At 36.2% G+C, this 25,694-nt stretch overlaps 2 protein-coding genes across 2 annotated transcripts in view; one reads left to right on the forward strand and one right to left on the reverse strand.

Moving 5' to 3' along the window:
- LOC125671563 (exocyst complex component 7-like) overlaps positions 1-10,335 on the forward strand; it is a 30,983-nt gene extending 20,648 nt beyond the window's left edge. The window contains exons 10-22 of the mRNA XM_048907346.2: positions 673-779; positions 884-988; positions 1,081-1,200; positions 2,868-2,927; positions 3,051-3,089; positions 3,622-3,681; positions 3,989-4,055; positions 4,237-4,305; positions 4,501-4,621; positions 4,870-4,965; positions 5,186-5,273; positions 9,308-9,349; positions 9,701-10,335. Of these exons, the coding sequence (XP_048763303.2) occupies positions 673-779; positions 884-988; positions 1,081-1,200; positions 2,868-2,927; positions 3,051-3,089; positions 3,622-3,681; positions 3,989-4,055; positions 4,237-4,305; positions 4,501-4,621; positions 4,870-4,965; positions 5,186-5,273; positions 9,308-9,349; positions 9,701-9,940 (1,214 nt within the window). The 3' untranslated portion in view covers positions 9,941-10,335. The remainder of the gene's footprint in view (positions 1-672; positions 780-883; positions 989-1,080; positions 1,201-2,867; positions 2,928-3,050; positions 3,090-3,621; positions 3,682-3,988; positions 4,056-4,236; positions 4,306-4,500; positions 4,622-4,869; positions 4,966-5,185; positions 5,274-9,307; positions 9,350-9,700) is intronic.
- A 755-nt stretch (positions 10,336-11,090) lies between these two features.
- LOC125671560 (uncharacterized) overlaps positions 11,091-25,694 on the reverse strand; it is a 37,337-nt gene continuing 22,733 nt past the window's right edge. The window contains exons 24-33 of the mRNA XM_048907338.2: positions 23,738-23,910; positions 20,401-20,551; positions 17,481-17,692; positions 16,680-16,836; positions 15,987-16,198; positions 14,326-14,581; positions 13,941-14,053; positions 13,511-13,675; positions 13,126-13,296; positions 11,091-11,456 (exon numbers count right to left, since the gene is read on the reverse strand). Of these exons, the coding sequence (XP_048763295.2) occupies positions 11,335-11,456; positions 13,126-13,296; positions 13,511-13,675; positions 13,941-14,053; positions 14,326-14,581; positions 15,987-16,198; positions 16,680-16,836; positions 17,481-17,692; positions 20,401-20,551; positions 23,738-23,910 (1,732 nt within the window). The 3' untranslated portion in view covers positions 11,091-11,334. The remainder of the gene's footprint in view (positions 11,457-13,125; positions 13,297-13,510; positions 13,676-13,940; positions 14,054-14,325; positions 14,582-15,986; positions 16,199-16,679; positions 16,837-17,480; positions 17,693-20,400; positions 20,552-23,737; positions 23,911-25,694) is intronic.

Genomic DNA, 25,694 nt, shown 5'->3' on the forward strand with positions numbered 1-25,694 from the left:
ACGAGATGGTGTTTGTCATTGTACATGTGTTTGTGTTTAGGACACAGGAGGCAAGGTTCCTATAACGAGATAGTGTTTGTGTTTGTATTTAGGACACAGGAGGCAAGGTTCCTATAACGAGATAGTGTTTGTCATTGTACATCTGTTTGTGTGTAGGACACAGGAGGCAAGGTTCCTATAATGAGATAGTGTTTGTCATTGTACATCAGTTTGTGTTTAGGACACAGGAGGCAAGGTTCCTATAATGAGATAGTGTTTGTGTTTGTATTTAGGACACAGGAGGCAAGGTTCCTATAACGAGATAGTGTTTGTGTTTGTATTTAGGACACAGGAGGCAAGGTTCCTATAATGAGATTGTGTTTGTGTTTAGGACACAGGAGGCAGGGTTACTATAATGAGATAGTGTTTGTGTTTAGGACACAGGAGGCAGGGTTCCTATAACGAGATAGTGTTTGTCATTGTACTTGTGTTTGTGTTTAGGACACAGGAGGCAAGGTTCCTATAATGAGATAGTGTTTGTCATTGTACATCTGTTTGTGTTTAGGACACAGGAAGCAAGGTACCTGTAACGAGATAGTGTTTGTCATTGTACATCTGTTTGTGTTTAGGACGCAGGAAGCAAGGTACCTATAACGAGATAGTGTTTGTCATTGTACATGTATTTGTATTTAGGACACAGGAGGCAGGGTTCCTATAACGAGATGCCAAAGGAAGAGAATCTTGATGTAGAAGTGGATATTTACATCACAGAGTTGTCTGCCCTTCTGAAACTTGTACAGGTACAAAGTTGTAAAGTTATTAATCCCTTTGAAGGAAATTGACTCAGTTTTTCTTTCCATCAGTAACCACATTATCTGGTTGATGGCAAGATCCTTTTCTTCAGAGTGAAGCTCAGCTGATGTTGGGGATAATTGCAGACAAGCATCACAGAGATGTGTTCGATAACATTATACAGGAAGGCCTGGATGCTGTTATTAAAAATGGAGAGGTACTTTTCTTCTGTCTACTCTTCTGGATTATTGTATTATCGTGCATGTAAATATGAAGTTTTCTCTAAGGCAAAGTCATGATGGTTTTCAGCTGTTGGCAGCAAATGCAAAGAAGAGCATTGCAAAGCATGATTTTATCAACGTCCTGTCTGTGTTCCCGGTGGTCAGACATTTGAGGACCATCAAATCAGAATTTGATCTCACTTTAGAGGTACGTGTAGTGTAACGACTGTTGGTTGTATATTATAAAATCTATGGTATGACACCAAGAAGGTATCTACCCTGTACCTATGAGGCTCGTTACAATAGTAGGGTTCGAAGGTACCTATCTATATCAATGAAGAAAATGTATAATAGTTAATACAATAATTTATTGATAGTATCAAAAACATAAGTATAGTCACAGTTCAATTGCTCGGCTAAAATGTCTTAGTAAAACACTGATGGGAATCCGGTGTTGATCGGTGCCCGGTGCTACTAGGTGTCCAGTGCTGCTAGGTGTCCAGTGTTAAGTGCTACAGGTGTAGTCGTTCTCGAACACTACGACTAGTGTAGTATACTACCAGATTATAATGGCAAAGTCTGGATCTCCGACTCTAGCACATCATGCAAATAGAACGTTGTTAAACTAAGTACGATATCCAAGTAACTCGGTGCAAGGTGTTTCTGCACCGACTCTAAAACTACTCCGTGCGTAATACACTAAAGTTTACCACCCTATAACACCGTCATAGACTATATATTCAATGAACAGGGATATACATGTATCATATGCATACCATGCAAATCTACTGCTACCAAGTATACATTCATACAGAAAATATAATTAATCAATTCTAAATTCAACACACCTGAAATGTGCACCGAACTATAAAATTATCAAAGTTTTCTAATTTATTAAATCCAACTAGATCCGTTGAAATAACAATAACTTCAATACTAACTATAAACTATAAAATATTACATATTAACTAACTGGGCGAGACCTTGCGTGTCTCCCAGGGACAGAACCCCGACTGCACCGACTATCAAAATTCACGTCAAGAATTAATATTGAATTTCTAAGTACTCAATAAATATACTATATTTTAATTCTCTAAAGTTCCCTTTCTTGTACTATCTAGATAATTTAAATCTGCTAAGTAATTTGATACTTAAAGTATTTGCTAAAATAAATGAAATACCTCAACTTCGGTGCAGCAGTCGGTGCCAAACTTCTTCGTAATGGAATATTATGCAGAATTCTGTCGCCGCGGACTATGATTCACGGCTTTTATATCTTGACGCAATGGTGCAGCTGATTACGTCATGTACTTACATAAAACTCCTAAAACATGCTTTTCTCAATAAAGTGAGATCTTCTGACTTACTAGTATAATTCATATATAACTTGTTAATTTATCTATGATTTTTAATGTAATCTAAGCATTTTATTTATAAAGTTTTATTTCTAAAACTATTGATGTGTCGACCTGTCATTCCTAAATCTGGAAAATATCTGTCTCTATCATACGGATTCTGTAATTATCGTGCGAAAAAGATTTCCTGTCTGTACATCTAATGACATCCAGGTAATTAACAAAAGACAATTTCTAACACTTTTAAGTGATATCAGACTTAAACTCTATCGGAATCATCCTAATAAAAGTGTATCTGATGGGCGCAACAGTAGTTCCTTACTTCTATGAGTGGTCTATGTAGATACATCCAGTAAAGGATTATATCAACTCTGTAGCAGTGCCATTTAATGTGACAGAAGACCCAAACATCCCAAAGAAAAAAAATATTGAAGCTGAAATGATATATAGAAGATTTATATCCTTAAAATGAATATTTCTCTCCTGAGAGATTTGCTACAGCTGTGTTTTTGTTTAACAGGGATGTGCCACGCCCACCAGAGCCAAGCTGACCTCCCTGCTGTCTACTTTGGGCAGTACTGTAAGTCATTTGTTTCTGTCAGTTATTAATTTATATGAAAGAGAAATGCAAATTCAATCCTTGGGCTTTATTCACTGGTACATGTATTTGCATTTTTACTATTCATTTTGTATTTTTCCCCAGGGTGCAAAAGCTTTAGAAGAATTTGCAGTCAGCATCAAGGTTTGTAATGAACTTTGAATATCTTTAATTTGATACACACATGTATGGCTGACTGTTAGGTCAGCAATATCATGAGATGAATTATTTTAATCAAAAGCTGTCATGTTTAGTTGAAAGTATTAAAGTGCGGTATTGGTTTTTTTTGTTTCTTTCTTCAAAATTATGTTTTTTAGCTAGCTGAGACAAATGTCTGCAGAGCTATTTTCATGACTCTGGTGGTGTTAACATCACACTTTAACGGAAAACTGTTCACCTTAATCTTTTGAACCAAGGGGGATGGGGCTTTGATATTTCATTATAGATATATGTACACAGTAGCTCATGACCAGGCCTTTCTTTTGGTATCAAGACTTTTGACCTGATAACCTTGGGCTTTGACCTTCTTTTAACAAAACTTTAACCTTGGCTATATCTTTTGAATAAAGAAGAATAGTGTAAATAGAATCCTGCTTCTGACAACTCTTGCTTAACTGTACAGTGTGAAATGTGGGTAGAAAAAAAATTGTACGTGTAATTTTTGCTAATTTTACAGAGTGATCCAGAGAAGGCCTCCATGCCGAAAGATGGAACAGTGCATGAATTAACTAACAGGGTATAAATAGAAATAGTTTTAGTTTGATATGAAAAATGTCAAGTGGTTTAGAAAGAAAAAAATCATCATCTGTGTTAAAGATGTAGGTACATCTGATATTAAAATTAGTGAAATAAATGAAAATGATACGGGAGGTATTAATTATATGCTGCAGTAAATGATGGTAAACTTGATACCTGAAGTATAAATATCTCCAAACATTCTATTCATTTTAAATATCTTAATAAACATGATTTCAAAGATAGAAATATCAATGGAGGATTAACACATCAATGAACATGAAAATTGGCCTGCATTTCCCTTTCAGGCCATCATCTTCCTCGAGCCATTGCTAGATTACGCAGACACAGCTGGGGCAATGTTACTGCTCCATGGTATATAGTATTTATTTAACATTTTGAATTGCTGATTTAAATATTGGGCACTGTTCGTTTTCTTTCCCAGCCCTTTGCTTTCTGAGTTAACACTGTCGAAAAGTTCTTGGATCATATTTCAGTAGATTATTGTGACATTTATGAACATGTCAGCAATATTGAATTATTTCCCCTTTTTAAGGAGAACAACCAGCACCCTCTGAAGCTGTTGATGTGAAAAAGAGTAAACTGAAACTTGCTGACTATATCAGTGAGTAAATTGTTTTGACTCTCTATGTGTGTTTGCACATTTATTGATTAAGTTAAATTTTCATGTTTACATTTTTCTCTCTCCTTAGATACAAAATACTCAGTAATTACTTGACTAAAAATATAGTACACTGTACTATACGTACTTTATAAGAATGTGAATTTTATCATTTGATATTTGTTCATTACTTTAAAGCTAAAACCCTCTCAGCTCTGGGTCTCAACTTGAGCAACAAGGCAGAGACTTACAATGACCCAACGCTGAGACCAGTATTTATGCTGAATAACTACCACTACATACTGAAATCTCTCAGACGGTGGGTTCCGAATCTGTATTTATTGAAAATTCTTTACATTATTTAACTGTGTCATAAAAAGTTTCTGAAAATTTGTATTTAGATCAATGGTATTGTCCATTAGATGTTTTGTAGATGAAATCTTGTGTTTAAATTTTTCTCTTTCCATAGATATGAAATACACAGCAATAATTGTATTAAACAAAAATGCATTGTACTGTATGCACATATATTTGATATTGTTAGTCAAAACAGCATGTTTACTGCAGATCCGGTTTGATGGAACTCATCCATACTTGGAATAAAGATGTGGGACAATACTACGAAGATCGAATCACTGAACAGAAGAAACAGTATTCCGAAAGGTTCGATAGTTTCCCTGATTTTAACATTAATTATACCCCCGCAAACAAAGTTAATTACAATTTTACAGCAAGATGTACCAGTGAAACATTTACCAAAAAATTGATGGCTACATTGTGAATTAAAGAGAACACATTTATTGGTATTTCTAAGACAATAAAGGAATATTCTAAAGATCTTTTCATATGATACATGTATCTAAATGTTCATTTACATGTCCAGCTGGAGTAGAGTGATGCATTACATCACAGAAGTCCACGAACCTATCTCACAACAGAGAATACAGGCCATGATTTCTAGCAAGGAAAGGGTGAGGCAAACTAGTTCTACTCAATTTCTGAAACATACAATTTAATCTAACATCTTGACCTAATTTTAAAATGCATAGTATTTCCACTTTTAGGGGACTTGTTTCTGGTATTGATTTTTGCATTACCTTGTGATGTCACTAACATTTTGTGATGTGATTATTTTCTTCATTTTTGTTTTTGAATTTTGAAATATTAGGGCTTTGAGATTCCTGTAAGTACTGTCAGTGATCGACAAATTATAATCATGAATTCTAGTCATCCTATTATGAACAAGGTTGTGTAGTGTATCGAGACGTACCTGTAGGTATGGTATTTATGCACATATTACAATAGTATGTACAGAATTTGGAATTTTAAAAAACGCCAAATTCATGCATATCCGTATTATTTCCAAATGAGATTTTAATTGTTATCATAATTATTGTCTACTTGTGTATGTAATATATGTATTTTTATGTCTGTACATGTACCTATGTGCTCTCTATTGAATATACCATACCAGATACCACAATACACGTGGATTTACGTTATTGCACGAATGAAATTTAATCTTGATTGCTTTTGAAGTATACATGATAGACTTCATTCATGATGAACTGAAAGGTCAAGGCTATATGAAAAGTTTAAAGTCCCAATTTACCACAACTGGGATTTGGCCATGATCAAAAGCATATTGTTTATGAAGGTGTACATGTATTGCATTTATATTTAGGCATTTAAATTTAAGTTTTTCATATCAATGCATTTAATACACTTTGACATTGTGCTAATAAAACACAGCAGGGTACAGTAAAACTCTGATATAGCGAATTTCTCTGGACCCTCTATAAAAATTCGCTATAAGCGTAATTCGCTATACGTTTATAGCGAATTCATAATTCAAATATAACGAATTCGTTATAAAACTGATGTGTTTTATATGTATATCAGCTCTATAAGAAAGCAGCAATCGATATACTTGCGTTTGTATTGTATTTAAGAGAAATGAAGCCTATATATTTTCGAGAAGAAATATTTTTATACAAGATATATACACATTGATTTATATATAATTTATCTTGATGGATTATTAAGTCATGCAAAAACATGTCGAGAGAAAATGTCAACACAATTTTGCGCAATACATGTACAGTCTATTGCAATTGTCATTTACTTGTTGATGTACACAAATAAAGGACTGTACAATAAAATAAATGCAATTAAACTTCAAATTTAATTAACGAGAATAGTAAACAATACCGACAATATATATCCTAAATGTATGTGTAAGTATTGTTTTGCATTAACAACCTTTTTTGAAAAATTACAAACAGAAATTTTGTAATAAGTGTGAATCCTTTATGTCAATGGAAAGCGATCGTTAAAAATCACAAAGAGTTTAAAATGAAAAAATATAAATTTGTTATAAAAGGTGATTTTACGTTCATTTTTAATTCAAGGGGAATAGGAATTTACTTTGTTATATCCGTAAATTCGCTATATCCGTGTTCGTTATAGACGCAGATTTTTATATAGAATATATAAAGAATTTGCCGGGTAAATGTATTTCACTTCGCTATAGCCGTAATTTCGCTATATCCGTGTTCGCTATATTCGAGTTTTACTGTATAGACAAATTGAATAAAGCACATGAGCTTGTCGACTGTCTGCACCCTGTTGCTTGTTATCTGCACAATAATAAATTTTAGTTTTCTAAATTGAATTTAGTTGTTGAGAAGCATCTTTGTGATATCCCATTTCCTAGTACTCCCCTTCCCTGTGCTTGTAACAGCCAAGGAACAGCTGTGACAGTTGCTTTCTTCAATGTGATTGGTTGTACAGCCAACAGCTGTGGCAGTTGCTTTCTTCATTGTGATTGGTTGTAACAGCTAATGAACAGCTGTGGCAGTTGCTTTCTTCAATGTGATTGGTTGTAACAGCCAAGGAATAGCTGTGGCAGTTGCTTTCTTCAATGTGATTGGTTTTAATAGCCAAAGAACAGATGTGGCAGTTGTTTTCTTCATTGTGATTGGTTGTAACAGCCAAGGAACAGCTGTGGCAGTTGCTTTCTTCAATGTGATTGGTTGTAACAGCTGTGACAGTTGCTTTCTTCATTGTGATTGGTTGTAACAGCCAAGGAACAGCCATGACAGTTGCTTTCTTCATTGTGATTGGTTGGATTGGTATTGTGATGGGCACATTTTTGTTTGGTGTGGTATTGTGATTCAACATGTTTATTCGGAATATAATGCACTCCAGATTTATAGTTTTACTCTGCAAAATCATGTTGGAATGTAAATATCATGCCATGACTTATGTGGGTAAAATTACTTTTTTCACCAAATCATCATTATTATACCCCCCGCAACAAGTTGTGGGGGGGGGGGGGGGGGGGGGGGGGGTATACTGGAATCAGGTTGTCCGTCTGTCTGTCCGTCCGTCCGTCTGTAGACACAATGGTTTCCGGACTCTAAAGCATTATCCTTTTCACCTACCGTCACCATATCATACATATGGACTACCCATGGGATGAAGATGTTCCCTATCGATTTTAAGGTCAAAGGTCAAGCGAACTGGACATCGAAGTAGCAATATGGTTTCCGAGCTCTAAAGCGTTATCCTTTCCACCTACCGTCACCATATCATACATATGGACTACCCATGGGATGAAGATGTTCCCTATCGATTTTGGGGTCAAAGGTCAAGCACACTGGACATCGAAGTAGCAATATGGTTTCCGGGCTCTAAAGCATTATCCTTTCCACCAACAGTCACCATATCATACATATGGACTACCCATGGGATGAAGATGTTCCCTATCGATTTTGGGGTCAAAAGGTCAAAGGTCAAGCGCACTGGACATCGAAGTAGCAATATGGTTTCCGGGCTCTAAAGCGTTATCCTTTCCACCTACAGTCACCATATCATACATATGGACTACCCATGGGATGAAGATGTTCCCTATTGATTTTGGGGTCAAAAGGTCAAAGGTCAAGCGCACTGGACATCGAAGTAGCAATATGGTTTCCGGGCTCTAAAGCGTTATCCTTTCCACCTACAGTCACCATATCATACATATGGACTACCCATGGGATGAAGATGTTCCCTATTGATTTTGGGGTCAAAAGGTCAAAGGTCATGCGCACTGGACATCGAAGTAGCAATATGGTTTCTGGGCTCTAAAGCGTTATCCTTTCCACCTACAGTCACCATATCATACATATGGACTACCCATGGGATGAAGATGTTCCCTATCGATTTTGGGGTCAAAAGGTCAAAGGTCACGCGCACTGGACATCGAAGTAGCAATATGGTTCGGTTTGTCATGCCATTTGTTTTCTACACTCAGAAAAGAGGTAGTTTATACCTATTACCAACACCCTTTGGGAGATTGGGGTAAGCGGGGGGTATTCTTAGTGAGCATTGCTCACAGTACCTCTTGTTTTAAATTTGGACTGTTTGAGCAACTTTTAGTTTGACCAGATACTAGCAAAAGGCTTTAAAGGAATATTTTAGAGAAATTTTCTTGCATTTTAAAGATTGGATTAAAAACAGTTCTTCATTTATTTGCTATTTGCAAACATGGAGGATGTGTTAATATTGCCATGATAAATATAACGTGGAATTACACATTGATGATAGAAAATGGAGATTGATTCTGAGAGTTGTGATGTTCTAAAAAGCAAAGGCATGATTTGTAATGGATGGGCACGCCTTTTCCTAACCAATAATATGGATGGAATTTAACAGTTATCAAACTCTTTTTGAAAAAAGGCGGGGGAAAGTCTTATATTCATGATGTAATAATGCTATCAAATAAGCAATAACTATAATTTAATTGATATAGTATACTATTTATATACTTAACTTACTTAAAACACAGATGAAGCTTAATTTAATCACATTTTAAAACAGGGAAATTTTGGGGCCTTTTCATGAACACAATTGGACATTCTTTGTCAAAATAAGTTGTTTTTGGTCTCAAAATTTTGCTTTGAAAGAACACAAATCATTTAAGTTTATGGGTATTAACGTATAATGTTTTCCATTTCAGTTGAAAGACAAGGAAAAACAAAATATCAAAGACAAATTTTCCGTGAGTTTGATTTCTGAGTGCATTGAATGTTTTTATATTCATTCATGTCAAACCTACAATATGCTCTTTTTCCCCCCCAGCACATAATGTGATGCAAACAATTGTGGGAGTGGTTTATCAAGCACCACAACATACTTGATAATCACTTACATGTATATAACAGTGTGAGGATTTTAAATATTTATGAGTGAAATGTAAACTGTAAATGCAAGAGATAATATCGGTATGCAAGTGATACACAACTAGAAGATAAAGGAATTGTTTCACTTTGTATGTCATCACACAAGCCCGAAAGTATGTTAGTTTTCAACATCATTCAGAACAATGTTCAAATATTTGAATATCTTTTAGGGTTTCAACAAAGAGATGGAAGAAATTTTACGAATTCAGAAAGGATATGCCATTCCAGATCCAGAATTACGCGAGCAAATGAAGAAAGACAACAAAGACTTCATCCTTCCTGCATACCGAATGTTTCTGGATAAGTATAAGAGACTGAACTTTACAAAAAATCCGGACAAGTACATAAAGTACTCTGTACAGGATGTGGCAGAATTAGTAGTGGACAAACTGTTTGACATGTCTGCTTAGTAACACTCCAAAATGTTTGTGATGTGAAAACTCGGTATATCTTTTGTCATCAGTTTAAAAGCTAGATTCTTCTTGCTCAGAAGTTCGGGAAATATCTCCACCACTTTCAAAATATACTATATATGTACATGTATGTATAAAGATGGAAAAATGGAACTAAAATATCAATATCTGCTTTATTCATTTTCAGCAAAACTTTTGAATGTGAATGCTTATTTGTTTTGAACAGAACAGTTATAATGCCTGAATAATGTGCAATATATTATTGTGATAAATATTTGTTATAGATGCAAATTAAAATAGAGGAAAAAATTTCACTTTTCATTGGTTTTTAAGTGTGCATGTACTTCAGTATTTGTACTATGAGAAAGAAAGATCTTATCATCTTGTCACATGATTGTATGTGATATAAAACAAATTAGGTCTACAATACACTTCCAATTATTATAAATAACCTTTTATGCTCCTGAGACTGAAGATCGGGGGGGGGGGGGGGGGGTAACCTATAGTTTATGTTGTAAAAAATTTTATGCCTCCGAGATCGGGGGGCATATTGTTTTTGTCCTGTCTGTCATTCCGTCTGAAACTTTAACCTTGCTAAAATAACTTTTGAACAGTTAGTACTAGAGCTTTGATATTTCACATGAGTTTTCTTTGTGACAAGACCTTTCCGGGGGTACCAAAATATTTTACCCTTGACCTTTCAGTTTGACCAACTTTTTGAAAACTTTAACCTTGCTAATAACTTTTGAACAGTAAGTGCTAGAGCATTGATATTTCACATGAGTTTTCCTTGGGTACTAAATCTTTTGACCTTGGCATTTGACCTACTTTTAAAAAATTTGTCATTGGTACTTCTAAATGGTAAATATTGCAGCTTTCATATTGCACATGAGCATTTCTTGTGACAAGATCTTTCTACTGGTACCAAACTATTTGTCCTTGTGACCTTGGCCATCTTTGGAATTGGCCATTATCGGGGGCATTTGTGTTTTACAAACATCTTATTATTCCTGAGACTTTTGTGGTGTAAATTAGTGAGTTTGCCTTGATATGAAAACAAGGTTCTTGTAAACAATTTTGTATATATATCCTGGTGCAAATAAAGTCTCACAAAAAACAATCAATTGACAGTAAAAACCAAAACCTCTTGGATTTAAAAAATACACTGTATTTATAAATGACATCAGTTTGATCATGCAAAATTCTTTCGCCAATTCGCATGTGATAGAATATAGAAATAGAAACGAGTGAAGGTTTTCATCAACTCAGCAATGTGCTGGAGGAGCCTGTCCTTGTAAATTGAATACAGTGATCGTGATAGCCAGTGACACACATGCACACTGAGGTCTGTGTGGGGATAAACTAGTAGAGGACTGGATATCGGCCTCACATTATTGTGCAAGTTTGTCTCTAATCCACTGCAGGTAGTGTTTGACATTGGTATACACCCCTGGAGAATTTGGATCCCCGCAGCCTCTTCCCCATGATGTAGCTCCCAAAATTGTGTATTTACCTTTGAATAAGAAAGCATACTAGTACATGTACTTCAAGAACACAGATATAGGAGTGTATGCATCACTGTGTAGGAGTTTTTAGCTCACCTGAGCCGAAGGTTCAATTGAGCTTTTCTGATCAAAATTTGTCCATTGTCGGCGTTGGTGTCGTTTTAAACTTTTCATTTTCATCTTCTTCTCAAGAACCACTGGGCCAATTATAACCACACTTGCCCAAAAGCATCCTTGGGTGAAGGGCTTTCATGTTTGTTCAAATGAAGGGCCATGCCCCCTTCAAAGGGAGATAATCACAAAAATAGGGTGGGGTCATTTAAAAAATTGGGCCAGAGGAGCTGAAATTTTCATGAAAGCTTCCTGACATAGAGCAGATTCAAGTTTGTTCAAATTATGGCCCCCGGGGGTAGATTGGGCCCATAATAGGGGATCAAAGTTTTACTTGGGAATAAATAGAAAAAATCTTTAAAAATCACCCTCTCAAGAACCAATGAGCTAGAAGACCTGAGATTTACATGAAAGCTTCCTGACATAGTGCAGATTCAAGTTTGTTCAAATCATGGCCCCTGGGGGTAGGTTGGGGCCACAATAGCGGATCAAAATTTTACTTGGGAATAAATAGAAAAAATCTTTAAAAATCACCCTCTCAAGAACCAATGGGCCAGAGGAGCTGATATTTACATGAAAGCTTCCTGACATATTGCAGATTCAAGTTTGTAAAAATCATGGCCTCCAAGGGTAGGTTGGGGCCACAATGCGGACTAAGGTTTTACATGCAAATATATATGGAAAGTCTTCAGATATGGGCCACGGTAACTCAGGTGAGCGATGTTTTTTTTCTTGTTATCATAAACTCTTACACAGTGACACATACACTGACCATAAACTCTTACGCAGTGATACATACACTTATCATAAACTCTTACACAGTGATACATACACTTATAAACTCTTACACAGTGATACATACACTTATAAACTCTTACACAGTGACACATACACTGACCATAAACTCTTACACAGTGACACATACACTGACCATAAACTCTTACACAGTGATATATACACTTATCATAAACTCTTACACAGTGATACATACACTTATAAACTCTTACACAGTGATACATACACTTATAAACTCTTACACAGTGATACATACATTTATCATAAACTCTTACACAGTGATACATACACTTATCATAAACTCTTACACAGTGATACATACACTTATCATAAACTCTTACACAGTGATACATACACTTATAAACTCTTACACAGTGATACATACACTTATCATAAACTCTTACACAGTGATACATACACTTATCATAAACTCTTACACAGTGATACATACACTTATAAACTCTTACACAGTGATACATACACTTATCATAAACTCTTACACAGTGATACATACACTTATCATAAACTCTTACACAGTGATACATACATTTATAAACTCTTACACAGTGATACATACACTTATCATAAACTCTTACACAGTGATACATACACTTATAAACTCTTACACAGTGACACATACTGACACATACACTGACCATAAACTCTTACACAGTGATACATACACTTATCATAAACTCTTACACAGTGATACATACACTTATCATAAACTCTTACACAGTGATACACAATTATTACACAGTATACACTTACCATTAACTTTGCAGACTAGAGGTCCTCCACTGTCCCCTTGACAAGTATCAACCCCTCCTTTTACGTAGCCTGCACAGAACATGCCATCAGACAGAGAACCTTTGTACAAGCTATGGCAGATTCTTTCTTTTATTATAGGAACTTCTGCATACTTTAAGATATTTGGTGACCCTGAAAATATTTTGAATTAAAAAATTAAACAGATTTTTGGCATGTGTCATATATATGTACACGATGCTTGTACATTACATTTGTACATCAATTATATTTCATTGTAGTTATCATAATTACCAAACACTTCTGAAACATAGTGAGTTTAAAACAAAATTTTCTTTTACAATCAACTTTTGGGCAAAATTTGTTCATGCAATGAGGATTGACAAACCCAGTGCTGTTTTTCCCCATCCAGATATATAACAGTCCAAGTCATCTCCGTATACCAAACTATCATTGGGCAAACAGGCAGGCTGGATGTAGAGACCGATCATTATACCACGGCCATCCTTAGGGGCTATCTTAATCAATGCTATATCATTGTCATATGTCACAGCTGAAGGAAAAACAATTATAACATTGAAATGCCTTAGAATTAAAAACATGTACTGGTGCCCAGTCTAGTTTGTTGCAATATACATATATTAATTGATGTAAATCTATCATTGATATGCAATTTCCTTTACTATCCTTTCACCCATGTGACTTAGAGATCTGTTAAGAAACATCACACAGTGTTCTTCAGCCCTTGGGAAGACTGTATGCTGTGGAACTTCCTGCAAGTCTGATACGTAAAGTGAAGGATGATGGTCTATACTCACTACTGTACCCCTCATGCATGAAGATTTCCTCCACATCAAATTCCTCTTCATCAGTATCATCTTCCTTGTTGTTGAAATCTCCGACTCTTATTGCAAGCTTTGATTTCACTTCACTATTGTGAGAGGAGAATTGGAACATCTATACATTAATTACTTGAAACATGATGGTTATACAGTTTTATTCAATCATTTTTATGCCAAATGATAAAGCAAATGTTTTACATAACTTGCATTTTATATGGATCTTTCCTAATTGGAGTACTGGACCAATCCGCAATTAATCTGGTACCCCTATGTGATTAATCTGGTACTCCTATACAATTAATCTGGTACCCCTATACAATTAATCTGGTACCCTTTAAAATACTACTTAAAAGTAACTTACTCATCAAAGCAATGAGCAGCACTAAGAATCCAGAATGGACTGAGGATGGTTCCTCCACAATGATGTGCATCAATTTTTCTGGTCCTTGTTTTGAAGATAACCTTTCTAATGGCCACCTGCCAGGGGAACATCCCATAGTCAGCGTTGAACCCTCCAAAGATCTTCAGTGGAGGTCGCCAATCCTCTACGGTTCGTTCTCCAATGTTTCTCTTTCGTCTGGAGTTGATCAGTGATTCCACTGGTCGTAGGCCACAATCTAACCAAACAAGAATTCCATGTACTGCAGTGTTCATATCCTCACTTTCATTTCATATTTCTTTTAAACCCCATTTTAGGTCACCCAAGTCATTCAAAATCTTCTCAAGTAGCACTGGGCTAAAACCTTGTGATCTTGATCTGGTAGCTTGACCTACATTTCATAAGTGCATTCACTGTGACAAGACCTTTCTTTTGGTACTTTTTGACCTTTTTAGCTCATCTGAGCTGAAAGCTCAAGTGAGTTTTTCTGATCACATGATGTCTGTCCTCTCTGTAATATTTTTCACATTCTACAGAACCACTCGGCCAATTTTAATTAAACTTGACACAAATTATCCTTGGGTAAAGGGGATTCAAGGTTGTCTGAATGAAGGGACATATGCCCCCTTTAAAGGAAAGATTATCAAGAAAAGACCAAAATATGGTAGGGTCATTTAAAAATCTTTATCTCAAGAACCACTGAGCCAAACAAGCTGAAATTTACATAAAAACCTGACAGAGTAGATTTTAAGTTTGTACAAATGACCCCTGGGAGTAGTGTGGAGCCACAATAGGGGATTAAAATTACACAGGAATATATAGGGAACATCTTTGAAAATATATATCTCAATAACAAAAACACATGATTAATTATATTGATATGCAAACATCTCCTGGTGTTCAAATTTGTTGAATTCAGGGGCCCTTGGGATAGGGTGGAACCCACAACAGGAGATCCAATTTTTACATTAGAATATGTGGGAAGTTAACCAATACAAATTCTTTTCAAGAGTAGCAGGGCCACACTCACTGAGGTTTTGTTAGTCATATTGATATTGAGGCATAATCCCCATGTTGCGTGAATTCAAGCTTGGTTATGTCATGACCCTATAGGGCTACAATATGGAGTCAAAATTTGTCATGGGAATAAAGTTTGTAATAAAAATCTTATACAAATCACAACAGCTGAACAACAGCAGGACCAGGGTGACTCAGGTGAGCAATGTGGATCATAGGCCTCTTGTTTTTAACTTTTCAATCTTACACCTTACATTTGTTGCAGAATAATGTCCTGTTTATCAAACAAGCTAGAATCCATGCATTAGAAAACAATGGTCTAAATTTTCATCTTCAAACCACATGACCTTGACCTCCATTGTTGATCATTACTTATGACACACTCTCAGCTTATACAGGTAAGCTACAATTATGTTAATTTTATAAGCTCTTTATATCAACATTCAAAACCTTGATTTTGTTCTTATGACATCACAACATATTCTTTTACCATAAACAATCTTTGTGTCAGGCTTTTCTGTTTGGTCCAGACACAAAGTCAGATTGCCAGACAGACATTAGTGATACCTACACACCTTCACTTTGTAGGGGTATAATTACAAATTGTAATTGTGAACTTCATATACCAGTTGGAAGTTGATTAATATCATCTGTGCTAATTGCATCAGCGGTATAGCAGATGACGCCAGCGTCCTCATTATGAGCACAGTTACTGTTCCCCAATCCGGAGTGAGCACAGTCCAGTAAGGACTCCTCATCACCTCGGCAACCAACATCATCCAGGTGAATAGGACCAGTCCCTCGTCCAAACCTGGCATTAGACACTGCTGCCCCACTTCTAAAATCAAAACAAAAAACCCCGTAAAATGTTACCTTATTTCTCCACAATCTACTGACTTAATGTACAGGACTGACTTTATATGATTCTGAATTTGCAGGTTAGGTCCATACAAAAGAATTATTCCATTGTGATAACTGTTGAATTTACTCTGTATTCTTGATTGCAATTTCAGTACATATCTGTATCAATCTGATTAAAAACAGTTCTGTGGTCCGCTCTGTTATTGCTATACAACATTGTTAGCGACATAACAATTACGGAGCGGATGAAAGATCTGATTTTAATCAGATTCCACCTGACATATCAAACAACAATTTTTAAGACACACGAGTTTAGTCAGATGACCTATTGTAATCCGTTTTCATCCGTCATCATACATTAAAATTTGGACATTCGAAAACTCTTTTTAAACTTGTAACAAATTATTAAATTTCTGTCCTTTGATGAACTTATTACATCATGCTCTGTGTCATGTTACCTGTATCCAAGCATTTTACAAACGACCTTGGCATCAGGGTCATCCCAATCATCATCACACACAGTTCCTTTGACCCCATTATATTCTAGTTCTAGTGTCCCTCGGCCTTTAACACCATTCACATTGTTTATCAAACGAACATTTAATTTTACTTTCCCTGTAAAACAAAAATAAAACATATAACAAGATTTAAGACTTTTTTATTGGTCTAACTCGATACTTATTTAACTCTTTCATACTTCTTGTTTATGTAACAGGTTTACCCATGATCACAGCAAATTTGTTTTTAACACACAGTCAAGAATGATGCAGCTTAAAAGTGTATTTTTATGAGTGTGGACCTGTTTGATTGGTTGGATTTTTCTTCCCTGACAACAAGATCAGAGGTGATATACATGAAGTAACATATCTGTAGGTGCGTGAGTAGCTTTATGTGCATCACTACGGAATGAGATTATTATTGTGTGTTAAATAAGACTTCTGTTTGTAGTACATGTATATAGTTTCTGTGTGAATTAATTTAGTCATCATTTTTTGTCATGGACTACGTATACCTTGTTGCTGTGTGTTGCTTTACATTGCTGTGCACTAAATGCAACCTCTAGTATTAATGTGCATGAACTTTAAATGACACAAAGATCTCTTTGTTTACATAATCTAAATAGTAATATGAATTGTCCTGAATAGTGTGCATTATCATACATGAATTTGCTTTACCACCAAATTACCAATAGTCATACTGGCATCTGTAATCTGATAGGAAGCACATTATCTCCGACGATTACAAGGATTAACACGTACCTGATCCCTGATCCACTGTTGTGGTAGATGAAGTGGTGGCAGGGGCATCACAAATAACACCAACGTCCTCAGCATGTTCACAATTATTGATGCCCCACCCTCTGTGTCGACACTGGGATATCGATGACTCTGTCCCCTGACATCTTACGTCATCAAGGAGAGTCAGCCCTGAACCAGGTCCAAAGTAACCCCCTTCTGTGGCAACACCACTTCTGCAACAAAAATCATGCAGCTTGCATGACAGATTCAGTATGTGTCCTAATATTTTAGCAATTCAAAATTTGGCATAATCAGAGCTGTTGCACTATTTGGCATAATTATGGTGTCCGGTTAGCGCAGAGGTAGTACTCTAGCTTCCCATTGCTGTGACCAAAGTTCATTCCCTGTGATTGTATGTGATAGGATATATGGTGGTCGCCCACTCTGACAAGTGGGTTTCCTTCGGGTACTCCGGTTTCCTCCCACATAAATGACCCCCTAGTGCAAACATCCATGCATCAGAAGACCCCAATGAAAATAAGCTTTTGAGCTTTCATGGGTTATCATTGGCCAGGTATGTACATATATTTGTACATGTATGTATATACCCAATAAACATTTATTTTTTATATTTATTTATTTGTGTACGATAATGAATAACTAGTGATTTTCATACTTTAGCACAACCATAAATTTGTACTCTTCCATAACTACGAAAGGTGCTAGAATATGAATCCCCCTCAAAATAAACCCAAATACAGTATTACTTTCTAGTTTGTATAGCACCAAGCAGATGAAGGTCTTTGGATTCCTTTACTAAGGATTTCTAGTCTGTTTAATCAATTTAAGAAATACTAGCAAAGTTTCTTCAGGTGATTTTTCAGGAAACGATGTACACGCTACACACAAAATTTAGGTGTATAGTGGCGGCCGCTATCGGCCATCGTACCTATTGGACTCCCAGTTACAGGAAATGAATTTAATGCAAGGGGCTATAACTCTTGTAAAATAGTGTCAATCAATAAAATTTTAAGTTAATTTATATGGTTGTTCATGATCATTACAGAGCTACACAGTGACTTTCATGTCACTATCTCGGGGCATAAAGAAGTGTGGATTAAGTAGAACAAACTGTCTGATAAATGGAAAGAAAAGTAAGAAAGTAATATATGTTGCGTTTGATTTGAACCCCATTGCTTTACAAATTTCCATTTCATATCATGTTACACCATAAGTTACCTATAACCCAGCATATATGACACACAACCATGGCTTCTATACCAGTGAAGAAGTTACCTGTAACCCAGCATTTGACACACCACCATGGCTTCTATATCAGTGAAGAAGTTACCTGTAACCCAGCATATGACACACCACCATAGCTATTATACCAGTGAAGAAATTACCTGTAACCCAGCATTTGACACACCATCATGGCTTCTATATCAGTGAAGAAGTTACCTGTAACCCAGCATTTGACACACCACCATAGCTTCTATACCAGTGATACCACCTTCACAATCACAGATTTTTCTTACAAGTCCTTACGGATCTCCGACTCGTAGTCAATCGCAGACATTCGTAAATCACTCGTCGGTATCCGTTAATAATCACAACTCGCACACACTCGTAAGGATCCGTGAAAGTAGGGGCAAATTTTTTGACATGTCAAAAAAAAATTCACGATTGTCCACGGATTTCATTTTCCGTAAATAACCCATAAGTAACTTGTAACAATCCGTAAGTATCGTAAACTGGTCGCAAGAACAAAATAAACTGCTCGTAAGAATCCGTAAAACACTCGCAAAAAGTTTTTTTTACGAATTTTTGCGTTTAGTTTACGATATGTTACGGATAGTTTACAAGTTGTTTATGGATTATTATGAATGCCTAAGTGATATTTACGATTTCATCCACGTTGTGTTACAATCGCTTTATGGATTGTTCAGAATCATTACAAGCACTTTACGTATAGACACGATTATTTTGCGAGTAAATACTTAAACTTTACGATTAACAAAAGGTATAAAAGACGCAAAATCTGACAGTTTCTTTCAGTTGTTTTCAAGACATCAAAGAAGTTACACATCTTCCATACAATAGACATACATGCTGTTACAAGTAATGTCAGCTGTCGAATGATGATACAAAACCAATTGTGAACACTTTTGAGTCAAAAACGTAAACAATCGTAAATAATTCCTAACTATTCGTAACAGCACATTATCAATAGGTCGTGATTTACACGTAAAAGCTAAGCTAAATTGTAATTTTCCATAGTATACTCGTAACAATCCCTAAAAAGCTTGTAAAATATCGTAAATTGCTGGTATTTATCCGTGTTCACTCGGAACAAATCGAAAATGTGTGCTGTAAATGCATCGCAAGAACTCATAATACACCGTAAATGGCCCGTAAATACTCTTAAAATGTTCTTGAATAGCTCTTTAAAGTGTCTAAATCGTAACAATCCGTGTACTTTTACGGATTTATGGAATACGTAAGGATCCGTAAGAAAAATCCGTGAGTGTGAAGGTACCATGAAGAAGTTACCTGTAACCCAGCATTTGACACACCACCATGGCTTCTATACCAGTGAAGAAGTTACCTGTAACCCAGCATATGACACACAACCATGGCTTCTATACCAGTGAAGAAGTTACCTGTATTAACCCAGCATTTGACACACCATCATGGCTTCTATATCAGTGAAGAAGTTACCTGTAGCCCAGCATATGACACACCACCATAGCTATTATACCAGTGAGGAAGTTACCTGTAAGCCCGCATTTGACACACCACCATGGCTTCTATACCAGTGAAGAAGTTACCTGTAACCCAGCATTTGACACACCATCATGGCTTCTATACCAGTGAAGAAGTTACCTGTAACCCAGCATTTGACACACCATCATGGCTTCTATATCAGTGAAGAAGTTACCTGTAACCCAGCATTTGACACACCACCATAGCTTCTATATCAGTGAAGGAGTCATCACACACTGTCCCGGTTTTGTTCTGTACAATGACCATCACACGACCTTCATTGGGAGCTGTACCCCCAATCAGCCTCACTTTCACTCTTGGGGCAGCTGTTGATCAATGTTCATAATATAATGTTCAGCATCACTTCAAGCAATTTTGATATGAATAAGACAATAACAGTGACAGGGTTTGATTGAGAAATTTTGAGCTGCTATAGATCACTTTTATTTTTGGGAGACCTTATTTTCGCAGATACACAGATGTATTCATTCATGAGACATAACTTTCTGGAATCATCTTTTACTCATACTCAAGTCTTCAAACTTAATTTTTGCAATGACTAGTCTTGCAGAATTAAACGGAAGCTGATAGGTGTCAAGGTATAGAATCAATATTCATTTGACTGGCGGCCGCCACTTATTATCTGGTGGCTGCCATATAAATTAACTGGCGGCCACCACTTTTTATCTGGCGGCTACTACTTAGTTTATACATGGCAGCTGCCAACTTCAACAAGAGGCCCATGGGTCACATTGCTCACCTGAGTCACCCTGGCCCATATCTGAAGACTAATTTCCATATATATTTGCATGTAAAACCTTAGTCCCTATTATGGCCCAAACTACCCTTTGCAAACTTGAATCTACACTATGTCAGAAAGCTCTCATGTACATGTCAACTTCTTTGGCCCAATGGTCCTTGAGAAGATTTTTAAAGCCTTTTCCTATATTTGTATGTAAAACTTTGACCCCCCCCCCCCCACTTGTGGCCCCATCCTACCCCCGGGGGCCATGATTTGAACAAACTTGAATCTGCACTATGTCAGAAAGTTTTCGTGTAAAAATCAGCTTTTCTGACTCAGTAGTTCTTGAGAAGAAGATTTTTCCTATATATTTGTATGTAAAACTTTTGATCCCCCCTTGTGGCCAATGTAAATCCAACGCCCGGAGCCCATGATTTGAACAAACTTGAATCTGCATTATGTCAGGAAGCTTTCATGTAAATCTCAGCTTTTCTGGCTTAGTGGTTCTTGAGAAGAAGATTTTTAAAGTTTTTCCCTATATATTTGTATGTAAAACTTTGATCCCCCCTTGTGGCCCCATCCTACCACCGGGGGCCATGATTTGAACAAACTTGAATCTACAATATGTCAGGAAGCTTTCAGGTATATTTCAGCTCTTCTGGCCCAGTGGTTCTTGAGAAGAAGATTTTTAAATGACCCCACCTTATTTTTGCATTTTTGTGATTATCTCCCTTTTGAAAGGGAAATGGCCCTTCATTTGAACAAACTTGAAAGCGCTTCACCCAAGGATGCTTTTGGCCATGTTTGGTTGAAATTGGCCCAGTGGTTCTGGAGAAGAAGTCGAAAATGTGAAAAGTTTAACAGACAGACGGACAGACAGACAGACGGACAGACGGACAGACGACGGACAAAAAGCGATCAGGAAAGCTCACTTGAACCTTCGGTTCAGGTGAGCTAAAAACAATTTAATTGATATTGCTGAGTGATTATTTTTGAAAAGATTTAGAATAGTATGCAAACACGTAGCATCATTTTTCAAAGTGGAGGGACAGTCGGAGGAGAAATTGTCTTCTACATTAGTTTTGACAAGTAGAAAAGGAACCTAAAAATTTCTCTTTTGCCCAAACTTTATACTCCTAAATCAAAGGGAGGGGGCTCCGTTCGTCCCTCAATTTATCAGTTCATTCATTATTACATTTTTACCAGTCATTACTACCACCAAAAGAGTGGGGTTGGGGCCAATCCGCAAATTAATCTTATTCCACATGTGAAAATAACTTAGTTTGCATATGAAAATAACAGAAAATGAACGTTGTCAAAAAAGTGGAGGGTCTGCCCACTGATTCTGCGTGCCTGGTACGTTGGTATATTAAGTATATATGAAGATTTGCTCGAGCATTAATCTGTCGACATTTGATATAGTGAACAGTTATATAACTTTGAAAATTAACAGCACAATCGAAAAACAATAATGCTCTTAAATGTATATCACATACATATTACTAAGTATCGGAGAGGGAGATTACAGGGATTGTATCCCTTTCTATTTTAAAGCGAGAGAGAATAAGAGAGAGGAGTTGGATAACTGGCAGCCGCCAAATAGATTAAGTAGCGGTTGCAAGTTGATTTATGTGGCAGCCACCAGTTAATTTATGTGATGGTTGCCAGATATATTAACTGGCGGCTGCCTAATAATAAGTGGTGGTCGCCAGTTAAATTAAGTGGTGACTGCCACATAAATTAATTGGCAGCTGCCAGTTAAATGAATATTAAAGGGAAAGGCAACCCTAACCACATTGTTGCCTTTATGGGGAAAGTATTACTTACTGATATCGTAAATGACAGTCTTTAGCAACAAAAATCCTTGCTTAACAATTAAATAATATTAATCTATCTTATATTTCAAATTATTCACCGCTTAGAGAGTGGCCATTGAAGTTTAATTTATTACGTCACACCGTCGGTTCCGGCTTATTTCATCAGCAGTACTGTAAACATGACAAGTCACGAACAGTTTAAAAGTTTGTAGCCGTATAGATTTGACCCTGTTCTTTCGCAAGAAGAATTTAAGAAAAGAAGTTCAGTCGAGTTGCAAACCAGGCAGATGGTACTCATTTCTTCATACATGTAAATGTCTCAAACCTCAACTTGTCATTACGCAAATGATGGATTCAGTTTACATAGTATTTTCTTTTTCAAATAACTTTGTTGGGTCAGGAATTTCGGGGAAAAACTTTTTCCACATCTCCCCTTCGCATTAGTGAATTAACTGCTTGACAGGAAGGCATCCACCTGCATATTTACAATGTAATCGTAAAATCTGCCACATGCACATCTTTAATGATCTCATCAAAACCGGAAATAGATGGTGTGACATCAAAATTATTGATTTTTGTGATCTTGAATACAAAAGAGTTCCACATCATGGCAGCCTCTATAGATGGCGGGAATTTTAATTTTTAACGTTTTAAAATTAGTACTGAAGCTTATCTAAGCTGTATATCAACAGAATAGTATGACAAATTTTATAATTATTCCTATCATTTATCATGTAAAAATTGTTTAGGTTGCACCTTTCCCTTTAATTCTATACCCTGGTAAATAGAATAATGCTTAAATAATGTTCCCGTGAATAAAATGTGATTTACAGTCTATGTTTGTGGTCTTCAATGTATAATATACCAAGGCTTAGTTAAAAAACAGATGCATTCGTTACAGAGCATATGTAACGGAATGTAAACACTTTTCAGAAATTTCACAATGTTCTTACCAATAGAATCATCTTCACAATCGACTCCAATGTCTTCCTCATTTGTGCAATCTGTAACTCCCCAGCCTTCATGTTCACATTCTAGGATACTTGACTCATTCCCATTGCATTGTAGATTATCAAGCCAGATTTTACTTTTACCCGGACCATACAACTTTGATGGTTTACCGCCCCTAAAAGTTAAAAAATTCATCTACAACTCGGAACCAGATTGATGTCTGTATTCTTAATTGTTCATTTATTTGATACATCACAAAGTCCTAGATTTTTCCCCAGAAGTTGTACTGTACTGAATTCTAATTCTGCAATTCTGAACTAGACTAACTTTTGTATTTTATTCAGTCTCCGGGTCATTTGGATGACTATCATTTGGAAGACATTTACCTGTCTTTCATACGTCATCCATCATAAAATTTTGCATTTTCATCTTCTAGAATACTACAAGGTTATATTTTACCTTTGTTATAGAGATAAAGCATCTATGAAGCCAAGGGGAACATTATTTGTGAATAGCATGGTCCCTGCCCCATTTGGAACTGAAGGGCAGGGACAAAACCTTTTTAAAAAATCTGCAATCTTTTGGAAAATTTTCTCTACTCCCAGACATCTAGCACACAAACTGTGTGTGTAGCCATATATAGATAAGCATGAAGGCCTTTACCAAAATTGTGAATTTCATGGCTCCTAGAGTCATTGGATTTAGCTCTATGAAGATGAGGTAGAGCTCAAATAGTGAAAAATGCATTATTTCCTCAAAACCCTTTTTAACTCTTTGATGTCAATCAACCAAACATAGTGCATAGTAGGCCTAATCTTGGGGATGCAGATCTCACCAAAATTTTAAAATTTGTGGCCCCCTGGGTAAGGCATTTATGCTAGGGTGTGGCATGTAATGGCTCATATAGTGAACATGTATTAACTTTTTAAAATCTTTACAACTCCTAAACATTCAGCATATACCAAGGGTGCAAATTAATAATTAGTCTGAGGGAATTTACCACATTTGTGAAATCTATAGCCCCTGCATGAGAAGTTCTGACAACAAAGTGTAGAGCTCTACATGTATACATGTACCTTAAATCTTTTTTTTTTTACACCTATATTATCTAACACCTAAACTGGGTACATTGTTATAATGAGCAAAATTGTGAAATTCAATATTGCAGAGTTTGAGATTTAGGCCCTAGGATGTAGCTACATAGATAATATTGTAGTGAATATGCAATATTATCTTAGTATTAAAAAAATCTTTTTTATTCTTGAATATTTTTTCAGGTCCCAGGCATGCAGGGTTATATTAATCTGTCAGTGAAAACTGAGAATCTTTCAGAAATGTTCTTTACTCCCAAGATCTAGTAATTTACTAAATGTATAATGGAAGCTCCTGCTAATAAACTTCAGTTTGTCTGTCCCTCTGCTTCCCTCCCTAGCATTTGTCTAGGCAATCCAAACAAACTACCGCTGACTCCCATGATAAAAAAAAGGAGATCTGATGTGATATCTACCATGCGTGCAGTTAGCCAGCTATCTGGAAGGGGGCCCACTAGTGTGGACAATACCCAGCTCAGGTGAGCTAAAAAGGGAAACATTTTTTGCATGACATGCAATTGCTCAGCCTTTGGGCTGCTTGCAAAATCCTGTAATGAAAAGGTGAAGATAACAAACAGTGGTCAATCTCATAACTAATATAAGCAATACACAGTTGGGCAAACATGGACCCCTGGATATACCAGAGGTGGAATCAGGTGCCAAGGAGGAGTGAGCATCCCCTGCCAACTGGTCACACCCACCGTGAGCCTGATAAGTCATACATTGAAAACTCAAGACCAAAACAAAGTTAGACGAGTTATGCTTGAATTGCTGTTTTAAAAGGACATAAATGCGTGAAAAGATTCAATAAAGGTATGATTTAGAAACATAAAGTCGATACTCAAGGCCGAAACAAAGTAAACTGTTT

This window comes from Ostrea edulis, chromosome 4 (assembly GCF_947568905.1).
Source record: "Ostrea edulis chromosome 4, xbOstEdul1.1, whole genome shotgun sequence".
NCBI lineage: Eukaryota > Metazoa > Mollusca > Bivalvia > Ostreida > Ostreidae > Ostrea > Ostrea edulis.